The 22,847-nt window shown below is 68.7% G+C and overlaps 2 protein-coding genes across 3 annotated transcripts in view; one reads left to right on the plus strand and one right to left on the minus strand.

The window, feature by feature from the left end:
- R3HCC1L (R3H domain and coiled-coil containing 1 like) overlaps positions 1 to 6,072 on the plus strand; it is a 47,728-nt gene extending 41,656 nt beyond the window's left edge. The window contains exons 7-8 of one of the 2 annotated variants that reach the window (XR_012899301.1): positions 4,676 to 4,949; positions 5,209 to 6,072. Coding sequence is in view for 1 of the 2 variants with exons in the window: in XM_075916367.1 (XP_075772482.1) it covers positions 4,676 to 4,731 (56 nt within the window). In the remaining variant the exon portion in view is untranslated. The other variant, XM_075916367.1, reaches the window with a different exon arrangement.
- Positions 4,842 to 22,461, minus strand: LOC142824422 (uncharacterized). The gene is made up of 3 exons (XM_075916365.1): positions 22,440 to 22,461; positions 11,618 to 12,760; positions 4,842 to 4,861 (listed from the first exon to the last, which is right to left on the minus strand). The coding sequence occupies exons 1-3, from the start codon at positions 22,459 to 22,461 to the stop codon at positions 4,842 to 4,844; spliced, it is 1,185 nt and encodes a 394-aa protein (XP_075772480.1).
- Between the last annotated feature and the right edge of the window lie 386 nt (positions 22,462 to 22,847).

Raw genomic sequence — 22,847 nt, forward strand, 5'->3', positions numbered from 1 at the left:
TTTATTCCAATATTTGACCACCCTGACAGTTAGGAATTTTTTCCTAATGTCCAATCTAAACCTCCCCTGCTGCACTTTAAGCCCATTACTCCTTGTCCTGTCCTCAGAAACCAAGAGGAACAAATTTTCGCCTTCCTCCTTGTGACACCCTTTTAGATATTTGAAAACCGCTATCATGTCCCCCCTTAATCTTCTTTTTTCCAAACTAAACAAGCCCAGTTCATGAAGCCTGGCTTCATAGGTCATGTTCTCTAGACCTTTAATCATTCTCGTCGCTCCTCTCTGGACCCTTTCCAATTTCTCCACATCTTTCTTGAAATGTGGCGCCCAGAACTGGACACAGTACTCCAGCTGAGGCCTAACTAGTGCAGAGTAGAGCGGCAGAATGACTTCACGAGTTTTGCTTACAACACACCTGTTGATACAACCTAGAATCATATTTGCTTTTTTTGCAACAGCGTCACACTGTTGACTCATATTCAACTTGTGGTCCACTATTGTGACGGACCTGGCCGTGTCTGGGCACAGCTGCGGGCATCCACTCAGGGCGAATTGCTCAAATCCGGGGTTCCTTACAGCCCCCGACTGGCGACCTCTCCAAACAGGCCACAAACCAGTCTCACAGAGCGCTTCAGCAGCCTGCCTGAAGCCTCCCGAGCAAAACCCCTCCGACACCCCAGCAATATCCGTGCCCCAGATGGCCCCGGGCCTCATACACAGGTGGGGGGTCCTAGCACCCAATCCCACCTACCCCGAACAAGTTCTGTCCGGTTCCAAGAAACCAGCCACAGATCCCTGGTCAATTTACCCTCTGGACCTTACCACAAATCACGCTGGGCCAATCCTTTAGAATCTATATCTAAAGGTTTATTATTACAAGAAAGAAAAGCACGAGAGTAAGGTTATTAAAGTACAGTACGTTACATGCACTGAATCTCCCAGTTCTCGATGCAGGCTCTAGCAGAGATGTTGCAGCTGCTGGTTTAAAAGTTCTTATTGCACATCCTACGATCAGGATGGGTTCACAGGTCTTCCGGGCTCTTCAATCCCTGCAGTGCTGCCTCTGGGATGAAGTGCTGAGCTGAGAACAAAATGGCATCGACCACATGGCCTCTTTATACTCCTTCCTGGCCTCTTCTAGTCTTCAGCAAGTCACCTGGTCAGAGGCCAATCTCTGTGTTTCCTGCTGGCTGCCCTCAGGTGACAAATCCCATTCTTTGGGTGTGTCCATAGCCTATTGAGAGTCATTGTTCCACAGGGCTTTGCTACTCAGCCTGTCCATAGCAATGCTTAACCACATTCACAGAAATATTCAGCTTCCACACAGATTACAGATTCCTACCTACACACACAGACATTATACACTCATAAATAGCGTACATAAGATCAACAAACAATAATCTCCCATTCAATACCCCACATGGCTCCCCCCATACCAATTTCTGGGGCCAACATCCCCACCTAGGGGTGCAGCAGCGATCTGGCTGCTTCCCTCCAATTCAGCAACGTGACAACTATGACCCCTAGATCCCTTTCCGCCATGCTCCTTCCTAGACAGTCGCTTCCCATCTTGTATGTATGGAACTGATTGTTCCTTCCTAAGTGGAGCACTTTGCATTTCTCTTTATTAAACCTCATCCTGTTTACCTCTGACCATTTCTCTAACTTGCTAAGGTCATTTTGAATTATGTCCCTATCCTCCAAAGAAGTCGCAACCCCACCCAGTTTGGTGTCATCTGCAAACTTAATAAGCGTACTCTCTATCCCAATATCTACATCATTGATGAAGATATTGAACAGTACGGGTCCCAAAACAGACCCTTGCGGAACTCCACTTGTTTTCCCTTTCCAGCAGGATTTAGAACCGTTAACAACAACTCTCTGACTACGGTTATCCAGCCAATTATGCACCCACCTTATCGTGGCCCTATCTAAGTTATATTTGCCTAGTTTATCAATAAGAATATCATGCGAGACCGTATCAAATGCCTTACTAAAGTCTAGGTATATGACATCCACCGCTTCTCCCTTATCCACAAGGCTCGTTATCTTATCAAAGAAAGCTATCAGATTAGTTTGGCATGACTTGTTCTTCACAAACCCATGCTGGCTATTCCCTATCACTTTATTACCTTCCAAGTGTTTGCATATGATTTCCTTAATTACCTGCTCCATTATCTTCCCTGGGACAGACGTTAAACTGACCGGTCTGTAGTTTCCTGGGTTGTTCTTATTCCCCTTTTTATAGATGGGCACAATATTTGAAGGCTTCAATATCTGAGATCTAGGTGAGAGGATTATTCTGGGAGGGGTGGGTGAGATTCTGTGGCCTGCACTGTGCAGGGGGTCAGACTAGATGATCGAAATGGTCCCTTCTGACCTTAAAGTCTATGAGTCTATGAATCTGGTTCCAGGGCAGGCCTAGGATGCCTCCATCCCCCCTTGAGATGGGGGAGCCTGGGCCCCTAAATCCCAGCCTGTTGCCTAGGCTGCTTCCTCCATGATACCAGCCAGAAACCTCCCTAACTCAGTTCCAGCCAGGGCTCCACTCCCTTCTTCCCATTGTTCCGCTCCCTGGGGGGTAGCTGGTCAGACAGGTTCGGAGCCCCCTTGCATAATGACTCATCCCCTGCCCTGCTGGGCTGTGCTGCAGCCAGTGGAGGTCACCCACAGCCCACTGCCCAGCATAGCAACCAGCAAGGTACCCCCACTACGTCACACCTTCCCAAACAGGCCACACGCCAGTCCCACAGAGCGTGTCAGCTGCCTGCCTGAAGCCTCCCGAGCAAAACCCTTCCGACACCCCAGCAATATCCGTGCCCCAGATGGCCCCGGGCCTATATACAGGTGGGGGGTCCTAGCACCCAATCCCACCTACCCTGAACAAGTTCTGTCTGGTTCCAAGAAACCAGCCACAGATCCCTGGTCAATTTACCCTCCGGACCTTACCCCCAAATCACGCTGGGCCAATCCTTTAGCATCTACCATCTAAAGGTTTATTAACACAAGAAAGAAAAGCAGGAAAGTGAGGTTGCTAAAGTATCGTACGTTACATGCACCGAATCCCCCAGTTCTCGATGCAGGCTCTAGCAGAGATGTTACAGCTGCTGGCTCAAAAGTCCTTGTTGCGCATCCTAGGATCAGGATGGGTCCACAGGTCTTTCCGGCCCTGCGATCCCTGCACGGCTGCCTCTGGGATGAAGGGCTGAGCTGAGGGCCAGATGGAGATGGCCACATGGCAAATGTATCCCTCCTTCCTGGTCTCTTCCAGGCTGGCTGGAGTCACGTGGCCAGTGGCCAGGGGTGTCTTTGGCCTCCAGAGGCCCATTGCTCCCTGGAGCTCTGCTCATTAGCACGTCCATGGGCAAACATTCCCAGCCCATTATCAAGCACATGCAGAGAGACTGCCCGTCTCCAGGCAGAGTGCAGACCCCTAACTCCGCACACAGACATTGCACAGGTCTATGAAGAGCAGACACAGAACCAGAAGAAAGTAGCTTTTGTTTGACCCCTCACACGACCCCCTTTCTACCACTTTTGGGGCGAACACCCCCCCATGGGCACAGCAGTGACCCGGCTGCTCCTCTCACAATCCAATGGGGGCAGGCCCAGTTCGGGGGCGGTGTCAGCGCCCGGTGGGGGAGGGGCAGGCCCGGTTCGGGGGCAGTGTCAGCGCTTGGTGGGGGGGGGGGGCAGGCCCGGTTCGGGGGCGGTGTCAGCGCCCGGTGGGGGAGGGGCAGGCCCGGTTCGGGGGCGGTGTCAGCGCCCGGTGGGGGGGGGGGGCAGGCCCGGTTCGGGGGCGGTGTCAGTGCTCGGTGGGGGTGGGGGCAGGCCCGGTTCGGGGCGGTGTCAGTGCTCGGTGGGGGTGGGGGCAGGCCCGGTTCGGGGCGGTGTTAGCGCCCGGAGGGGGGGGCAGGCCTGGTTCGGGGCGGTGTCAGTGCTCGGTGGGGGTGGGGGCAGGCCCGGTTCGGGGCGGTGTCAGTGCTCGGTGGGGGTGGGGGCAGGCCCGGTTCGGGGCGGTGTCAGTGCTCGGTGGGGGGGGGGGCAGGCCCGGTTCGGGGGCGGTGTCAGCGCCCGGTGGGGGGGGGCAGGCCCGGTTCGGGGGCGGTGTCAGCGCCCGGTGGGGGGGGCAGGCCCGGTTCGGGGCGGTGTCAGCGCCCGGTGGGGGGGGGCAGGCCCGGTTCGGGGGCGGTGTCAGCGCCCGGTGGGGGGGGGCAGGCCCGGTTCGGGGCGGTGTCAGCGCCCGGTGGGGGGGGCAGGCCCGGTTCGGGGCGGTGTCAGCGCCCGGTGGGGGGGGCAGGCCCGGTTCGGGGGCGGTGTCAGCGCCCGGTGGGGGGGGCAGGCCCGGTTCGGGGCGGTGTCAGCGCCCGGTGGGGGGGGCAGGCCCGGTTCGGGGCGGTGTCAGCGCCCGGTGGGGGGGGGGCAGGCCCGGTTCGGGGCGGTGTCAGTGCCGGCTGGAGAGCTGAGCAACGGGCCACTCAGCCTAGCGGCCCCGGCTCAGTGCCTGGGCACCGCCGGCATCCTTGGCAGACGGTGCCTTTCCCCTGGCCTGCAGGGATCAGCTGGTGCACTAGATGGCGGGTGTCCGTCTGTCCAGCAGGCAGCCTGGGTACGGCCTGGGGGTCGGGGGAGGCGGCGGGAGCCCCACCTCACCGCCCCTCCCTTGTCCCTGCAGAGCGGAAGCGCCTGGAGAGCAAGCAGCGGGAGGACGTCTGGGAAGGCCGGGACTGAGCGGGGCTGCTGCTGCGGAGACCGGAGTCCCGGCTGCTGGCAGGCGCTTGGCGAGGGGCGGCCCTGCGGTCCACGGGCTTCGGGCGCCAGCCCAGCGCCAGCTGCACCCGTCAGCGAGGCAGGAACAGGCCTGCGCAGAGGGGGGGAGTGAGGAACGGGGAGTGGCTGACAGACATAGCTGCTCTTTGTATAGGGACTCTGTGGGGCCGACTTTGCATGTGTGCCCCCCTGGGGGTCCGCGCAGACCCTGCCGCCGGCTGTGTGCCCCCCTATCCGGAGGGGTCCGGGCAGACCCTGCCCTCGGCTGTGCGCCCCTATCCGGAGGGGTCCGGGCAGACCCTGCCCTCGGCTGTGCGCCCCCCTATCCGGAGGGGTCCGGGCAGACCCTGCCCTCGGCTGTGCGCCCCCCTATCCGGAGGGGTCCGGGCAGACCCTGGCCTCGGCTGTGCGCCCCCCTATCCGGAGGGGTCCGGGCAGGCCCTGCCCTCGGCTGTGCGCCCCCCTATCCGGAGGGGTCCGGGCAGACCCTGCCGCCGGCTGTGTGCCCCCCTATCCGGAGGGGTCCGGGCAGACCCTGCCCTCGGCTGTGCGCCCCTATCCGGAGGGGTCCGGGCAGACCCTGCCCTCGGCTGTGCGCCCCCCTATCCGGAGGGGTCCGGGCAGACCCTGCCCTCGGCTGTGCGCCCCTATCCGGAGGGATCCGGGCAGGCCCTGCCCTCGGCTGTGTGCCCCTATCCGGAGGGGTCTGGGCAGACCCTGCCCTCGGCTGTGCGCCCCCCTATCTGGAGGGATCCGGGCAGGCACTGCCCTCGGCTGTGCCCCCCTATCCGGAGGGGTCCGGGCAGACCCTGCCCTCGGCTGTGTGCCCCCCTGGGGGTCCGGGCAGACCCTGCCCTCGGCTGTGCGCCCCTATCCGGAGGGGTCCGGGCAGACCCTGCCCTCGGCTGTGCCCCCCTATCCGGAGGGGTCTGGGCAGACCCTGCCCTCGGCTGTGCGCGCCCAGAAGGGAGCATCGCCTCCTGTGGCCTGCCTTTTGCCTTTGTGACGCTGGCAGCAGGTGTGCTGATGCAGGGAGGGTTTGAATGCTGGGCGGAGGCGGCGGCAGCGAGTCTGCGGATGGCGCCCAATGCCGGGCCGTGCCCAGGCTGTGCCGAGCTGGGTACACGCTGCTGGGTGCGTGCCTCCGGACGCCTGCCTTCTCTCGGGACGCTAACCTGGGCAGCCCTGGCCCTGGCAGCAGGGGTGATTCAGGAGCCGGGGCAGCCAAGCAGGAGCGAGCGAGGCTCCATCCGAGCTGGACCTTCCCTGCCCTCTCGTTTGTATTAAAAGCTCTGCACCCAGGTGCCGGCTGTGGCTCTGTGTCCCTAGCAGCGCCGCAGAGTCGGCCACAGGCCCTTGGAGCTGGGTCTCAGCGCCGGGCGGCTGGCAGGGCAGTGGCAGGAGTTGGGTTTGCCTGGTACAATGGTGGAGGTATGTCAATGTGTTGTCATTAGGTTTCAGAGTGAACACCCAAGGCCCTGCACCCGGGCAGCCCCCTGCTCCCTCAATCTGGTTCTCCAGGGGCCTGGGCCACGCAGGGTTAACTGCTGCCCAGAGCAAGGGGTGTGAGAGGCAGGACGTGGGGCACCCTCCCTGCCCTGGCAGCCTGTGCCCAGGCCGTGTGTGACGGCGTGGCGGAGAGCTCCCACCCCCAGCCAGCCGGGACTCTCAGCCAGCCCAGGGAGTGGAAGGGCTCTTGGTTCCCAGAGACCTGTGTTAACAGCGGAGCCAGGGCCGGCAGCCGTATTCATAGAATAATAATAGGACTGGAAGGGACCTCGAGAGGTCATCGAGTCCAGCCCCCCGCCCTCAAGGCAGGACCAAGCTCCGTCTACACCATCCCTGACAGATGTCTATCTAACCTGTTCTTAAATATCTCCAGAGAGGGAGATTCCACCACCTCCCTTGGCAATTTATTCCAATATTTGACCACCCTGACAGTTAGGAATTTTTTCCTAATGTCCAATCTAAACCTCCCCTGCTGCACTTTAAGCCCATTACTCCTTGTCCTGTCCTCAGAAACCAAGAGGAACAAATTTTTTCCTTCCTCCTTGTGACACCCTTTTAGATATTTGAAAACCGCTATCATGTCCCCCCCTTAATCTTCTTTTTTCCAAACTAAACAAGCCCAGTTCATGAAGCCTGGCTTCATAGGTCATGTTCTCTAGACCTTTAATCATTCTTGTCACTCTTCTCTGTACCCTTTCCAATTTCTCCACATCTTTCTTGAAATGTGGCGCCCAGAACTGGACACAGTACTCCAGCTGAGGCCTAACTAGTGCAGAGTAGAGCGGCAGAATGACTTCACGAGTTTTGCTTACAACACACCTGTTGATACAACCTAGAATCATATTTGCTTTTTTTGCAACAGCATCACACTGTTGACTCATATTCAACTTGTGGTCCACTATGACCCCTAGATCCCTTTCCGCCATGCTCCTTCCTAGACAGTCGCTTCCCATCTTGTATGTATGGAACTGATTGTTCCTTCCTAAGTGGAGCACTTTGCATTTCTCTTTATTAAACCTCATCCTGTTTACCTCTGACCATTTCTCTAACTTGCTAAGGTCATTTTGAATTATGTCCCTATCCTCCAAAGAAGTCGCAACCCCACCCAGTTTGGTATCATCTGCAAACTTAATAAGCGTACTCTCTATCCCAATATCTACATCATTGATGAAGATATTGAACAGTACGGGTCCCAAAACAGACCCTTGCGGAACTACACTTGTTATCCCTTTCCAGCAGGATTTAGCACCGTTAACAACAACTCTCTGACTACGGTTATCCAGCCAATTATGCACCCACCTTATCGTGGCCCTAAGTTATATTTGCCTAGTTTATCAGTAAGAATATCATGCGAGACCGTATCAAATGCCTTACTAAAGTCTAGGTATATGACATCCACCGCTTCTCCCTTATCCACAAGGCTCGTTATCTTATCAAAGAAAGCTATCAGATTAGTTTGGCATGACTTGTTCTTCACAAACCCATGCTGGCTATTCCCTATCACTTTATTACCTTCCAATTGTTTGCATATGATTTCCTTAATTACCTGCTCCATTATCTTCCCTGGGACAGACGTTAAACTGACCGGTCTGTAGTTTCCTGGGTTGTTCTTATTCCCCTTTTTATAGATGGGCACAATATTTGCCCTTTTCCAGTCTTCTGGAATCTCCCCTGCCTGCCATGATTTTTCAAAGATCATAGCTAAAGGCTCAGATACCTCCTCTATCAGCTCCTTGAGTATCCTGGGATGCATTTCATCAGGACCTGGTGTTACCAGATTTGCCCAAAACTCTGGGGTATGCTCATTTATCAGGGTTACCCTTATGGGACTGGGGGAAGGTTAACAGTTCTATCAGTGTGCTGTTGGTGCTTACTTGGGCTCTCATATGGAGCTGAATTCTCCCTGCTGCCAATTCCCCCTCCCACTGGAGCTCTCCTGCAGGAACTAGGTTCCTCAGGATGGGGTTCTTCCTACCTTAGCAACACACACAGACACTCACACCCACTAACAGAGCACGTCTGAGAGGACTGGGTACTCAGCACTCACAAGCTGACCCCCTCATATGTCCCTGGACTCAGCTGGCTGGGTTTCACAGCAATGCCACACTGCACCCTCATGTGCCTTTGGACTCTGTGAGCTGGATTAAACAGCACTTTAAGCTGCCATCCTCATAAGCCCCCAGGTTCAGCACCCCTTATCCCCACTTTCACACCACAGTCATTCACAGGTAAACCACATGATGAGCAAACCCCACAGGATTTTGGGCACTACAGGGATCTTTTGCTTGGGTACAAGAAGCGTTGTTGCAGAGCGAATGGGGAAGCCAAAACAACACCCCTTAAGGAAGAGTGAGCAAAAGAGAAAGAAAGAGAGAGAAGCAACCAGTTTAACAATGAAAGTGATTTATTTCTGAGTAGTGAATAGATATCAAACAGTTAATCTAACAATTACAATATTAAATCTAACAATTGAAGCTGATTACACATGTTAGGTAACCATATAACAGTTTATACAGGGCAGGGTCAGGAGGCCATGCTTAGAGAGATAGTTGAGAGAGAGAGAGAGAGAGAGAGACCTCACCACTCCACGGAGCTTGCACTGATCGGGGTTCCCAGATGATGATGGTAGCCGGGGGTCCAGAGGGCAGGAGAAAAGCAGGACAGAGCCCCCAGCAAGATCAGACAGGAGATGAAGAAGTCTCAATGGAACTGATGCAGTTTAAGTCCAGGTATCAGAACAGTTTTCTTGGGACAAGGACAGGAGTTTTTATAGGGATAGTTCAAAGAGAAAGAGGAGAGACAATAGAGACTGATCACCCCTGGTTATGGGTGATGTTCCTTGAACGAGCTCACAATGCAACTAGGCAGTTTCAGTATTTTAGATGTCAATAGGATCGTTACTAGAATTGGTCTGATAATGACTAATTTGGGTGTGAGCAGGCCTAGGTTCATTAGCATCTGGAGCAGGGATTTCCCATCAGGCAGTGCTTCTCTGCTTTTGGTGTCCCATAGTTCAGTGCGGTTCCTGCCTTGGAAGAGCTGCTCTCCATTCTGTATGCTAATGAGATGTCCCTCTGTTCCATCTTTAATGCAAATGAGGCTGGGGTGTTTCCTTAATTGTATCACCCTTGTCTGAAGCAGTTTAGGTGTGTCTTCCCCGGCCTTTTCTTTGCTTTGTCTTTGATTCTAGCAGAGGCCTGAGGGAGGGGGATGGTTTTCCATGAATGTCACTCCCTGACTCCCCAAGAGCACAAGGCTGACAGGCGACCATGTTCTGGTTCCCCAAGAATCACAGAGGTGGTGGGTAACACTGGTGACTTGCTGACATCTAACTTTCCTAAGTGATTTTTAACTTGTTCGTTGTGTATCCTATCTTCTAAACTTACCCTCTCTCTGCTTGTATTCACTACGTTAGGCACACCTCCAGACTTCTCGGTGAAGACCGAAACAAAGAAGTCATTGAGCATCTCCACCATTTCCAAGTTCCCTGTTACTGCTTCTCCCTCCTCACTAAGCAGTGGGCCTACCCTGTCCTTGGTCTTCCTCTTGCTTTTAATGTATTTATAAAAGGTCTTCTTGTTTCCCTTTATGCCTGTAGCTAGTTTGATCTCATTTTGTGCCTTTGCCTTTCTAATCTTGCCCCTGCATTCCCGTGTTGCTTGCCTATATTCATCCTTTGTTAGTTGTCCTAGTTTCCATTTTTTATGAGACTCCTTTTTTATTTTGAGATTGTGCAAGATCTCCTTGTTAAGCCAAGCTGGTCTTTTGCCATATTTTCTATCTTTCCTACACAGCGGAATTGTTTGCTTTTGGGCCCTTAACAACGTCCCTTTGAAATACTTCCAACTCTCCTCAGTTGTTTTTCCCTTCAGTCTTGCTTCCCATGGGACCTTACCTACAAGTTCTCTGAGCTTATCAAAATCTGCCTTCCTGAAATCCATTACCTCAATTGTGCTGGTCTCCCTTCTACCTTTCCTTAAGATCATGAACTCTATTATTTCGTGATCACTGTCCCCTATACTGTCTTCCACTTTCAAGTTCTCAACTAGTTCCTCCCTATTTGTTAAAACCAAATCCAGAACAGCTTCTCCTCTGGTAGCTTTTTCAACCTTCTGAAACAGAAAGTTGTCTCCAATGCAGTCCAGAAACTTATTGGATAGCCTGTGCCTCGCTGTGTTAGTTTCCCAACATATGTCTGGATAGTTGAAGTCCCCCATCACCACCAAATCTTGGGCTTTGGATAGTTTTGTTAATTGTTTAAAAAAGGCCTCATCCACCTCTTCCACCTGGCTAGGTGGCCTGTAGTAGACTCCTAGCATGATATCACCCTCGTTTTTTACCCCTTTTAGCTTAACCCAGAGACAGCTGTGTAGACAATCTCCTACGTTCATCTCCACTTCAGTCCAAGTGTGTACATTTTTAATATACAAGGCAACCCCTCCTCCCTTTTTTCCCTGTCTGTCCTTCCTGAGCAAGCCGTACCCTTCCATACCAACATTCCAATCATGCGTCCCATCCCACCAGGTTTCTGTAATACCAATGATATCATAGTTGTATTTATTGGTTAGCAATTCCAGTTCTTCCTGCTTATTACCCATACTTCTCGCATTTGTATATAGGCATCTAAGATACTGATTTGATCTTGCCTCCCTGTTGTGCCCTGACCCTCCTTTCTCCTTCCCATTATAGGCCGTAGTCCCCCATTTCCAACCCATCTCCCAGTCCCGCACATGCAGCACTTACCTGTGGGCTTTGCTCACCTGCCCCCGACAAACCTAGTTTAAATTCCTCTTGGGGGAAGGGCTCACTGGCCCTGACACCCCCCTTCCTTGGTGTAAAACATCTAACCCCCTCCCCAGAGCCTGCAACCCTCCGCCCCCAGGCAGCCCCGCCTCCTGCACGGTCCTGCTCCCCGCCCCCCTGGCTCTTGTCACCTGGTCCCCAGAGGTGGGACTGCCACTCCCCCCCCCCGAGTCCTGCCTGGCCTCCCCCTCGTGCAGAGAGCGCTGCAGGGCCGGGGGACTGAGGTACCCCCCACGTCGCACCATGCCATGCTGGCCCTGGGCCCGAGCCCACAGGCCCCTCCCCCCCGTGGTTTCATAGAAACCCAGCCTGTGAGCAGGGGCCCCTGGCCTGGTGTGGGCTGCTGGCTCAGTGCCTCTCCCAGGCCTGGTGCGGGCTGCTGGCTCAGTGCCTCCCCCGGGCCTGGTGCGGGCTGCTGGCTCAGCGCCTCCCCCGGGCCTGGTGCGGGCTGCTGGCTCAGTGCCTCCCCCGGGCCTGGTGCGGGCTGCTGGCTCAGTGCCTCTCCCAGGCCTGGTGCGGGCTGCTGGCTCAGTGCCTCTCCCAGGCCTGGTGCGGGCTGCTGGCTCAGTGCCTCCCCCAGGCCTGGTGCGGGCTGCTGGCTCAGTGCCTCCCCCGGGCCTGGTGCGGGCTGCTGGCTCAGCGCCTCCCCCGGGCCTGGTGCGGGCTGCTGGCTCAGCGCCTCCCCCGGGCCTGGTGCGGGCTGCTGGCTCAGCGCCTCCCCCGGGCCTGGTGCGGGCTGCTGGCTCAGCGCCTCCCCCGGGCCTGGTGCGGGCTGCTGGCTCAGCGCCTCCCCCGGGCCTGGTGCGGGCTGCTGGCTCAGCGCCTCCCCCGGGCCTGGTGCGGGCTGCTGGCTCAGCGCCTCCCCCGGGCCCGGTGGGGGCTGCTGGCTCAGCGCCTCCCCCGGGCCCGGTGCGGGCTGCTGGCTCAGCGCCTCCCCCGGGCCCGGTGCGGGCTGCTGGCTCAGCGCCTCCCCCGGGCCCGGTGCGGGCTGCTGGCTCAGTGCCTCCCCCGGGCCCGGTGCGGGCTGCTGGCTCAGTGCCTCCCCCGGGCCTGGTGCGGGCTGCTGGCTCAGTGCCTCCCCCGGGCCTGGTGCGGGCTGCTGGCTCAGCGCCTCCCCCTGGCCCGGTGCGGGCTGCTGGCTCAGCGCCTCCCCCTGGCCCGGTGCGGGCTGCTGGCTCAGCGCCTCCCCCGGGCCTGGTGCGGGCTGCTGGCTCAGCGCCTCCCCCTGGCCCGGTGCGGGCTGCTGGCTCAGCGCCTCCCCCTGGCCCGGTGCGGGCTGCTGGCTCAGTGCCTCCCCCGGGCCCGGTGCGGGCTGCTGGCTCGGCGCCTCCCCCTGGCCCGGTGCGGGCTGCTGGCTCGGCGCCTCCCCCTGGCCCGGTGCGGGCTGCTGGCTCGGCGCCTCCCCCTGGCCCGGTGCGGGCTGCTGGCTCGGCGCCTCCCCCTGGCCCGGTGCGGGCTGCTGGCTCGGCGCCTCCCCCTGGCCTGGTGCGGGCTGCTGGCTCAGCGCCTCCCCCGGGCCTGGTGCGGGCTGCTGGCTCGGTGCCTCCCCCGGGCCCTGGCAAGCAGGACCGTGTCCAGGGGCTCTCAGGCAGGGTCCCCACGTTTCCCAGCCTGCTTGAGCTGCCCTGCACCTGCCTGGGGCGGGCCCTGGCCAGGCCGAGCTGCGCTGCTCCGGGGCCTGGAGAGCGGCGCCGCGGTTGCGGCCGGCAACAGCTGGGCCTTGTGGCTGCCAGGCCTGGAAATAGCAGCCCCCCCCCTCCCCCTGGGGGCACCCGCACCGCTTCCGCCTCTGCCGCAAGGGCAGGGCTGCTCCCCCCGGGGCTGGGTGGCCCGGGCAGCCTGGCACCCGGCTGGGTTTGGGCACAGGCGGCTCCGCTCCCCGGGGCGCCAGGCAGGGAGCGCGCTCTGGCAGGCCCGGGGCGCGCTGAGCACGGTGGCAGGGCCCAGGCCCTGCACAGCTCCCCCGGGGGCGGAGAAGGCAGCCAGCTGGGGCCTTTGGCAAGCCGGGCGGGGGGGAGAGGGAGACGCGCGCACCGGGCCCTGCAGGCTGGGCCCCAGACGGGTCTGCCCCAGGCGTGGGTCGTGCAGCCAGACTGGCCTGGAGGGCCGGGCCAGGGGCTCCCAGCAGGGCACAGCTGCGTGTGCTGCGGCGCGTGGGGCAAAGGGAGCCAAGCCGGGCTCAAGTGTACGGTGCCAGGCTGCCCGCCCCTAGCCCCACGCCTGGGCTGAGCGCTGCCCCGGGGGAGGGGGCCAGGCCCCTAGCCCCACGCCTGGGCTGAGCGCTGCCCCGGGGGAGGGGGGGCCAGGCCCCTAGCCCCACGCCTGGGCTGAGCGCTGCCCCGGGGGAGGGGGCCGGGCCCCTAGCCCCACGCCTGGGCTGAGCGCTGCCCCGGGGGAGGGGGGGCCAGGCCCCTAGCCCCACGCCTGGGCTGAGCGCTGCCCCGGGGGAGGGGGGGCCGGGCCCCTAGCCCCACGCCTGGGCCGAGCGCTGCCCCGGGGGAGGGGGGGCCGGGCCCCTAGCCCCACGCCTGGGCCGAGCGCTGCCCCGGGGGAGGGGGGGCCGGGCCCCTAGCCCCACGCCTGGGCCGAGCGCTGCCCCGGGGGGAGGGGGGCCGGGCCCCTAGCCCCACGCCTGGGCTGAGCGCTGCCCCGGGGGAGGGGGGGCCGGGCCCCTAGCCCCACGCCTGGGCCGAGCGCTGCCCCGGGGGAGGGGGGGCCAGGCCCCTAGCCCCATGCCTGGGCTGAGCGCTGCCCCGGGGGAGGGGGGCCGGGCCCCTAGCCCCACGCCTGGGCTGAGCGCTGCCCCGGGGGGGGGGCCGGGCCCCTAGCCCCACGCCTGGGCCGAGCGCTGCCCCGGGGGGGGGGGGCCGGGCCCCTAGCCCCACGCCTGGGCCGAGCGCTGCCCCGGGGGAGGGGGGGCCGGGCCCCTAGCCCCACGCCTGGGCCGAGCGCTGCCCCGGGGGAGGGGGGGCCGGGCCCCTAGCCCCACGCCTGGGCCGAGCGCTGCCCCGGGGGAGGGGGGGCCGGGCCCCTAGCCCCACGCCTGGGCTGAGCGCTGCCCCGGGGGAGGGGGCCGGGCCCCTAGCCCCACGCCTGGGCCGAGCGCTGCCCCGGGGGAGGGGGGGCCGGGCCCCTAGCCCCACGCCTGGGCTGAGCGCTGCCCCGGGGGGGGGGGCCGGGCCCCTAGCCCCACGCCTGGGCTGAGCGCTGCCCCGGGGGAGGGGGGCCGGGCCCCTAGCCCCACGCCTGGGCTGAGCGCTGCCCCGGGGGAGGGGGCCGGGCCCCTAGCCCCACGCCTGGGCTGAGCGCTGCCCCGGGGGAGGGGGCCGGGCCCCTAGCCCCACGCCTGGGCTGAGCGCTGCCCCGGGGGAGGGGGCCGGGCCCCTAGCCCCACGCCTGGGCTGAGCGCTGCCCCGGGGGAGGGGGGGCCGGGCCCTTAGCCCCACACCTGGGCTGAGCGCTGCCCCGGGGGAGGGGGGGCCAGGCCCTTAGCCCCACGCCTGGGCTGAGCGCTGCCCCGGGGCAGGGGGGGCCGGGCCCTTAGCCCCACGCCTGGGCTGAGCGCTGCCCCGGGGGAGGGGGGGCCGGGCCCTTAGCCCCACGCCTGGGCTGAGCGCTGCCCCGGGGGAGGGGGGGCCGGGCCCCTAGCCCCACGCCTGGGCTGAGCGCTGCCCCGGGGCAGGGGGGGCCGGGCCCCTAGCCCCACGCCTGGGCCGAGCGCTGCCCCGGGGGAGGGGGGGCCGGGCCCCTAGCCCCACGCCTGGGCTGAGCGCTGCCCCGGGGGAGGGGGGGCCGGGCCCCTAGCCCCACGCCTGGGCTGAGCGCTGCCCCGGGGGAGGGGGGCCGGGCCCCTAGCCCCACGCCTGGGCTGAGCGCTGCCCCGGGGGGGGGGCCGGGCCCCTAGCCCCACGCCTGGGCTGAGCGCTGCCCCGGGGGAGGGGGGCCGGGCCCCTAGCCCCACGCCTGGGCTGAGCGCTGCCCCGGGGGAGGGGGCCGGCCCCTAGCCCCACGCCTGGGCTGAGCGCTGCCCCGGGGGAGGGGGGGCCGGGCCCCTAGCCCCACGCCTGGGCTGAGCGCTGCCCCGGGGGAGGGGGCCGGGCCCCTAGCCCCACGCCTGGGCTGAGCGCTGCCCCGGGGGAGGGGGGCCGGGCCCCTAGCCCCACGCCTGGGCTGAGCGCTGCCCCGGGGGAGGGGCCGGGCCCCTAGCCCCACGCCTGGGCTGAGCGCTGCCCCGGGGGAGGGGGGGCCGGGCCCTTAGCCCCACACCTGGGCTGAGCGCTGCCCCGGGGGAGGGGGGGCCAGGCCCTTAGCCCCACGCCTGGGCTGAGCGCTGCCCCGGGGGAGGGGGGGCCGGGCCCCTAGCCCCACGCCTGGGCTGAGCGCTGCCCCGGGGGAGGGGCCGGGCCCCTAGCCCCACGCCTGGGCTGAGCGCTGCCCCGGGGGAGGGGGCCAGGCCCCTAGCCCCACGCCTGGGCTGAGCGCTGCCCCGGGGGAGGGGGGGCCGGGCCCCTAGCCCCACACCTGGGCTGAGCGCTGTCCCGGGGGAGGGGGGGCCGGGCCCCTAGCCCCACGCCTGGGCTGAGCGCTGCCCCGGGGGAGGGGGGGCCGGGCCCCTAGCCCCACGCCTGGGCTGAGCGCTGCCCCGGGGGAGGGGGGGCCGGGCCCCTAGCCCCACGCCTGGGCTGAGCGCTGCCCCGGGGGAGGGGGGGCCGGGCCCCTAGCCCCACGCCTGGGCTGAGCGCTGCCCCGGGGGAGGGGGGGCCGGGCCCCTAGCCCCACGCCTGGGCTGAGCGCTGCCCCGGGGGAGGGGGCCAGGCCCCTAGCCCCACGCCTGGGCTGAGCGCTGCCCCGGGGGAGGGGGCCGGGCCCCTAGCCCCACGCCTGGGCTGAGCGCTGCCCCGGGGGAGGGGGCCAGGCCCCTAGCCCCACGCCTGGGCTGAGCGCTGCCCCGGGGGGAGGGGGGCCGGGCCCCTAGCCCCACGCCTGGGCCGAGCGCTGCCCCGGGGGGAGGGGGGCCGGGCCCCTAGCCCCACGCCTGGGCTGAGCGCTGCCCCGGGGGAGGGGGCCGGGCCCCTAGCCCCACGCCTGGGCTGAGCGCTGCCCCGGGGGAGGGGGCCAGGCCCCTAGCCCCACGCCTGGGCTGAGCGCTGCCCCGGGGGAGGGGGGCCAGGCCCCTAGCCCCACGCCTGGGCTGAGCGCTGCCCCGGGGGGAGGGGGGCCGGGCCCCTAGCCCCACGCCTGGGCCGAGCGCTGCCCCGGGGGGAGGGGGGCCGGGCCCCTAGCCCCACGCCTGGGCTGAGCGCTGCCCCGGGGGAGGGGGGGCCGGGCCCCTAGCCCCACGCCTGGGCTGAGCGCTGCCCCGGGGGAGGGGGGGCCGGGCCCCTAGCCCCACGCCTGGGCTGAGCGCTGCCCCGGGGGAGGGGGGGCCAGGCCCCTAGCCCCACGCCTGGGCTGAGCGCTGCCCCGGGGGAGGGGGCCGGGCCCCTAGCCCCACGCCTGGGCTGAGCGCTGCCCCGGGGGAGGGGGCGGGCCCCTAGCCCCACGCCTGGGCTGAGCGCTGCCCCGGGGGAGGGGGCCGGGCCCCTAGCCCCACGCCTGGGCCGAGCGCTGCCCCGGGGGAGGGGGCCGGGCCCCTAGCCCCACGCCTGGGCCGAGCGCTGCCCCGGGGGAGGGGGGGCCGGGCCCCTAGCCCCACGCCTGGGCCGAGCGCTGCCCCGGGGGGAGGGGGCCGGGCCCCTAGCCCCACGCCTGGGCCGAGCGCTGCCCCGGGGGAGGGGGGGCCAGGCCCCTAGCCCCACGCCTGGGCTGAGCGCTGCCCCGGGGGAGGGGGCCGGGCCCCTAGCCCCACGCCTGGGCTGAGCGCTGCCCCGGGGGAGGGGGCCGGGCCCCTAGCCCCACGCCTGGGCTGAGCGCTGCCCCGGGGGAGGGGGCCGGGCCCCTAGCCCCACGCCTGGGCCGAGCGCTGCCCCGGGGGAGGGGGGGCCGGGCCCCTAGCCCCACGCCTGGGCCGAGCGCTGCCCCGGGGGAGGGGGCCAGGCCCCTAGCCCCACGCCTGGGCCGAGCGCTGCCCCGGGGGAGGGGGGGCCAGGCCCCTAGCCCCACGCCTGGGCCGAGCGCTGCCCCGGGGGAGGGGGGGCCGGGCCCCTAGCCCCACGCCTGGGCTGAGCGCTGCCCCGGGGGAGGGGGGGCCAGGCCCCTAGCCCCACGCCTGGGCCGAGCGCTGCCCCGGGGGAGGGGGGGCCGGGCCCCTAGCCCCACGCCTGGGCCGAGCGCTGCCCCGGGGGAGGGGGGGCCAGGCCCCTAGCCCCACGCCTGGGCCGAGCGCTGCCCCGGGGGAGGGGGGGCCGGGCCCCTAGCCCCACGCCTGGGCTGAGCGCTGCCCCGGGGGAGGGGGGGCCAGGCCCCTAGCCCCACGCCTGGGCCGAGCGCTGCCCCGGGGGAGGGGGGGCCGGGCCCCTAGCCCCACGCCTGGGCTGAGCGCTGCCCCGGGGGAGGGGGGACGGGCCCCTAGCCCCACGCCTGGGCTGAGCGCTGCCCCGGGGGAGGGGGGGCCGGGCCCCTAGCCCCACGCCTGGGCTGAGCGCTGCCCCGGGGGAGGGGGGGCCAGGCCCCTAGCCCCACGCCTGGGCTGAGCGCTGCCCCGGGGGAGGGGGGGCCGGGCCCCTAGCCCCACGCCTGGGCCGAGCGCTGCCCCGGGGGAGGGGGCCAGGCCCCTAGCCCCACGCCTGGGCTGAGCGCTGCCCCGGGGGAGGGGGGGCCGGGCCCCTAGCCCCACGCCTGGGCCGAGCGCTGCCCCGGGGGAGGGGGCCGGACCCCTAGCCCCACGCCTGGGCTGAGCGCTGCCCCGGGGGAGGGGGGCCGGGCCCCTAGCCCCACGCCTGGGCCGAGCGCTGCCCCGGGGGAGGGGGCCGGACCCCTAGCCCCACGCCTGGGCTGAGCGCTGCCCCGGGGGAGGGGGGCCGGGCCCCTAGCCCCACGCCTGGGCCGAGCGCTGCCCCGGGGGAGGGGGGGCCAGGCCCCTAGCCCCACGCCTGGGCTGAGCCCTGCCCCGGGGGAGGGGGGGCCGGACCCCTAGCCCCACGCCTGGGCTGAGCCCTGCCCCGGGGGAGGGGGGGCCGGGCCCCTAGCCCCACGCCTGGGCTGAGCGCTGCCCCGGGGGAGGGGGCCGGGCCCCTAGCCCCACGTCTGGGCTGAGCGCTGCCCCGGGGGAGGGGGGGCCAGGCCCCTAGCCCCACGCCTGGGCTGAGCGCTGCCCCGGGGGGAGGGGGCCGGGCCCCTAGCCCCACGCCTGGGCTGAGCGCTGCCCCGGGGGAGGGGGGGCCAGGCCCCTAGCCCCACGCCTGGGCCGAGCGCTGCCCCGGGGGAGGGGGGGCCGGGCCCCTAGCCCCACGCCTGGGCTGAGCGCTGCCCCGGGGGAGGGGGGGCCAGGCCCCTAGCCCCACGCCTGGGCCGAGCGCTGCCCCGGGGGAGGGGGGGCCGGACCCCTAGCCCCACGCCTGGGCTGAGCGCTGCCCCGGGGGAGGGGGGCCAGGCCCCTAGCCCCACGCCTGGGCTGAGCGCTGCCCCGGGGGAGGGGGGGCCGGGCCCCTAGCCCCACGCCTGGGCTGAGCGCTGCCCCGGGGGAGGGGGGGCCGGGCCCCTAGCCCCATGCCTGGGCTGAGCGCTGCCCCGGGGGAGGGGGCCAGGCCCCTAGCCCCACGCCTGGGCTGAGCGCTGCCCCGGGGGAGGGGGGGCCGGGCCCCTAGCCCCACGCCTGGGCTGAGCGCTGCCCCGGGGGAGGGGGGGCCGGGCCCCTAGCCCCACGCCTGGGCCGAGCGCTGCCCCGGGGGAGGGGGGGCCGGGCCCCTAGCCCCACGCCTGGGCTGAGCGCTGCCCCGGGGGAGGGGGGGCCGGGCCCCTAGCCCCATGCCTGGGCTGAGCGCTGCCCCGGGGGAGGGGGCCAGGCCCCTAGCCCCACGCCTGGGCTGAGCGCTGCCCCGGGGGAGGGGGGGCCGGGCCCCTAGCCCCACGCCTGGGCTGAGCGCTGCCCCGGGGGAGGGGGGGCCGGGCCCCTAGCCCCACGCCTGGGCCGAGCGCTGCCCCGGGGGAGGGGGGGCCGGGCCCCTAGCCCCACGCCTGGGCTGAGCGCTGCCCCGGGGGAGGGGGGGCCGGGCCCCTAGCCCCACGCCTGGGCCGAGCGCTGCCCCGGGGGAGGGGGCCGGACCCCTAGCCCCACGCCTGGGCTGAGCGCTGCCCCGGGGGAGGGGGGCCGGGCCCCTAGCCCCACGCCTGGGCCGAGCGCTGCCCCGGGGGAGGGGGGGCCGGGCCCCTAGCCCCACGCCTGGGCTGAGCGCTGCCCCGGGGGAGGGGGGGCCGGGCCCCTAGCCCCACGCCTGGGCCGAGCGCTGCCCCGGGGGAGGGGGGGCCGGGCCCCTAGCCCCACGCCTGGGCCGAGCGCTGCCCCGGGGGAGGGGGGGCCGGGCCCCTAGCCCCACGCCTGGGCCGAGCGCTGCCCCGGGGGAGGGGGGGCCGGACCCCTAGCCCCACGCCTGGGCTGAGCGCTGCCCCGGGGGAGGGGGCCGGACCCCTAGCCCCACGCCTGGGCTGAGCGCTGCCCCGGGGGAGGGGGCCAGGCCCCTAGCCCCACGCCTGGGCTGAGCGCTGCCCCGGGGGAGGGGGGCCAGGCCCCTAGCCCCACGTCTGGGCTGAGCGCTGCCCCGGGGGAGGGGGGGCCGGGCCCCTAGCCCCACGCCTGGGCTGAGCGCTGCCCCGGGGGAGGGGGCCGGGCCCCTAGCCCCACGCCTGGGCTGAGCGCTGCCCCGGGGGAGGGGGGGCCGGGCCCCTAGCCCCACGCCTGGGCTGAGCGCTGCCCCGGGGGGAGGGGGCCGGGCCCCTAGCCCCACGCCTGGGCTGAGCGCTGCCCCGGGGGAGGGGGGGCCAGGCCCTTAGCCCCACGCCTGGGCTGAGCGCTGCCCCGGGGGAGGGGGGGCCGGGCCCCTAGCCCCACGCCTGGGCTGAGCGCTGCCCCGGGGGAGGGGGGGCCGGGCCCCTAGCCCCACGCCTGGGCTGAGCGCTGCCCCGGGGGAGGGGGGGCCGGGCCCCTAGCCCCACGCCTGGGCTGAGCCCTGCCCCGGGGGAGGGGGGGCCGGACCCCTAGCCCCACGCCTGGGCTGAGCGCTGCCCCGGGGGAGGGGGGCCGGGCCCCTAGCCCCACGCCTGGGCTGAGCGCTGCCCCGGGGGGGGGGCCGGGCCCCTAGCCCCACGCCTGGGCTGAGCGCTGCCCCGGGGGAGGGGGCCGGGCCCCTAGCCCCACGCCTGGGCTGAGCGCTGCCCCGGGGGAGGGGGGCCAGGCCCCTAGCCCCACGCCTGGGCTGAGCGCTGCCCCGGGGGAGGGGGGCCAGGCCCCTAGCCCCACGCCTGGGCTGAGCGCTGCCCCGGGGGAGGGGGGGCCAGGCCCCTAGCCCCACGCCTGGGCTGAGCGCTGCCCCGGGGGAGGGGGGGCCAGGCCCCTAGCCCCACGCCTGGGCTGAGCGCTGCCCCGGGGGAGGGGGGGCCAGGCCCCTAGCCCCACGCCTGGGCTGAGCGCTGCCCCGGGGGAGGGGGGGCCGGGCCCCTAGCCCCACGCCTGGGCTGAGCGCTGCCCCGGGGGAGGGGGGGCCGGGCCCCTAGCCCCACGCCTGGGCTGAGCGCTGCCCCGGGGGAGGGGGCCGGGCCCCTAGCCCCACGCCTGGGCTGAGCGCTGCCCCGGGGGAGGGGGCCAGGCCCCTAGCCCCACGCCTGGGCTGAGCGCTGCCCCGGGGGAGGGGGCCGGGCCCCTAGCCCCACGCCTGGGCCGAGCGCTGCCCCGGGGGAGGGGGGGCCGGGCCCCTAGCCCCACGCCTGGGCTGAGCGCTGCCCCGGGGGAGGGGGGGCCGGGCCCCTAGCCCCACGCCTGGGCCGAGCGCTGCCCCGGGGGAGGGGGGCCGGGCCCCTAGCCCCACGCCTGGGCTGAGCGCTGCCCCGGGGGAGGGGGGGCCAGGCCCCTAGCCCCACGCCTGGGCTGAGCGCTGCCCCGGGGGAGGGGGGGCCAGGCCCCTAGCCCCACGCCTGGGCTGAGCGCTGCCCCGGGGGAGGGGGGGCCAGGCCCCTAGCCCCACGCCTGGGCTGAGCGCTGCCCCGGGGGAGGGGGGGCCGGGCCCCTAGCCCCACGCCTGGGCTGAGCGCTGCCCCGGGGGAGGGGGGGCCGGGCCCCTAGCCCCACGCCTGGGCTGAGCGCTGCCCCGGGGGAGGGGGCCGGGCCCCTAGCCCCACGCCTGGGCTGAGCGCTGCCCCGGGGGAGGGGGCCAGGCCCCTAGCCCCACGCCTGGGCTGAGCGCTGCCCCGGGGGAGGGGGCCGGGCCCCTAGCCCCACGCCTGGGCCGAGCGCTGCCCCGGGGGAGGGGGGGCCGGGCCCCTAGCCCCACGCCTGGGCTGAGCGCTGCCCCGGGGGAGGGGGGGCCGGGCCCCTAGCCCCACGCCTGGGCCGAGCGCTGCCCCGGGGGAGGGGGGCCGGGCCCCTAGCCCCACGCCTGGGCTGAGCGCTGCCCCGGGGGAGGGGGGGCCAGGCCCCTAGCCCCACGCCTGGGCTGAGCGCTGCCCCGGGGGAGGGGGCCGGGCCCCTAGCCCCACGCCTGGGCTGAGCGCTGCCCCGGGGGAGGGGGGCCGGGCCCCTAGCCCCACGCCTGGGCTGAGCGCTGCCCCGGGGGAGGGGGGGCCAGGCCCCTAGCCCCACGCCTGGGCTGAGCGCTGCCCCGGGGGAGGGGGGGCCGGGCCCCTAGCCCCACGCCTGGGCTGAGCGCTGCCCCGGGGGAGGGGGCCAGGCCCCTAGCCCCACGCCTGGGCTGAGCGCTGCCCCGGGGGAGGGGGCCAGGCCCCTAGCCCCACGCCTGGGCTGAGCGCTGCCCCGGGGGAGGGGGGGCCGGGCCCCTAGCCCCACGCCTGGGCTGAGCGCTGCCCCGGGGCAGGGGGGGCCGGGCCCTTAGCCCCACGCCTGGGCTGAGCGCTGCCCCGGGGGAGGGGGGGCCGGGCCCCACGCCTGGGCTGAGCGCTGCCCCGGGGGAGGGGGCCGGGCCCCTAGCCCCACGCCTGGGCTGAGCGCTGCCCCGGGGGGGGGGGCCGGGCCCCTAGCCCCACGCCTGGGCTGAGCGCTGCCCCGGGGGAGGGGGGGCCGGGCCCCTAGCCCCACGCCTGGGCTGAGCGCTGCCCCGGGGGAGGGGGCCGGGCCCCTAGTGGGCACAGGGCAGCCTACAGTGGGGTCGCAGTGCCCGTTGGCTTAGGGGCCAGCAGCTGTAGGGGGTGGGGCCTTCGCGGGGGCGAGCTGCAGGGCACCAGCCTGCGTCCTGCCCCGGCACGTGTCTGGCCTGTGCCCCGCCCTGGCCCCATGGGCAGGGGAAGGGACAGGCTGAGCCTGGGGTGTGCCGGGGGCGACACAGCTACTCCTGCCCCCTCTGGGGGTCAGCGGGGAGCCTGGGGCCAGAGCTGCTGGGCCCTCCCCCTGCCTGGGGGGGGGGGCTCGCACTGGGGTAAGGCCCTGGGCTCCCGGCTTTCTGGGGCAGCTGGCAGCCTGCCGCCCTGGTGATGCCGTGAGCTCCGCGAGTCCCGTGGGCCTGGCCCGAGGCAGCCAGGGAGGAGGCCGGCTGGGCAGGAGGGCTCTGGGCAGGCGGGACCCCAGCCAGCAGGAGGCCGAGGGGGGGTCCGGGACCTGGCTGGTCCTTCCCGCTGTCTGTGCTCAGCGAAGTCCCATTGGGGCTCTCTGCCTCTGGCCCAGC

This window comes from Pelodiscus sinensis, unplaced genomic scaffold (assembly GCF_049634645.1).
Source record: "Pelodiscus sinensis isolate JC-2024 unplaced genomic scaffold, ASM4963464v1 ctg141, whole genome shotgun sequence".
Taxonomy (NCBI): domain Eukaryota; kingdom Metazoa; phylum Chordata; order Testudines; family Trionychidae; genus Pelodiscus; species Pelodiscus sinensis.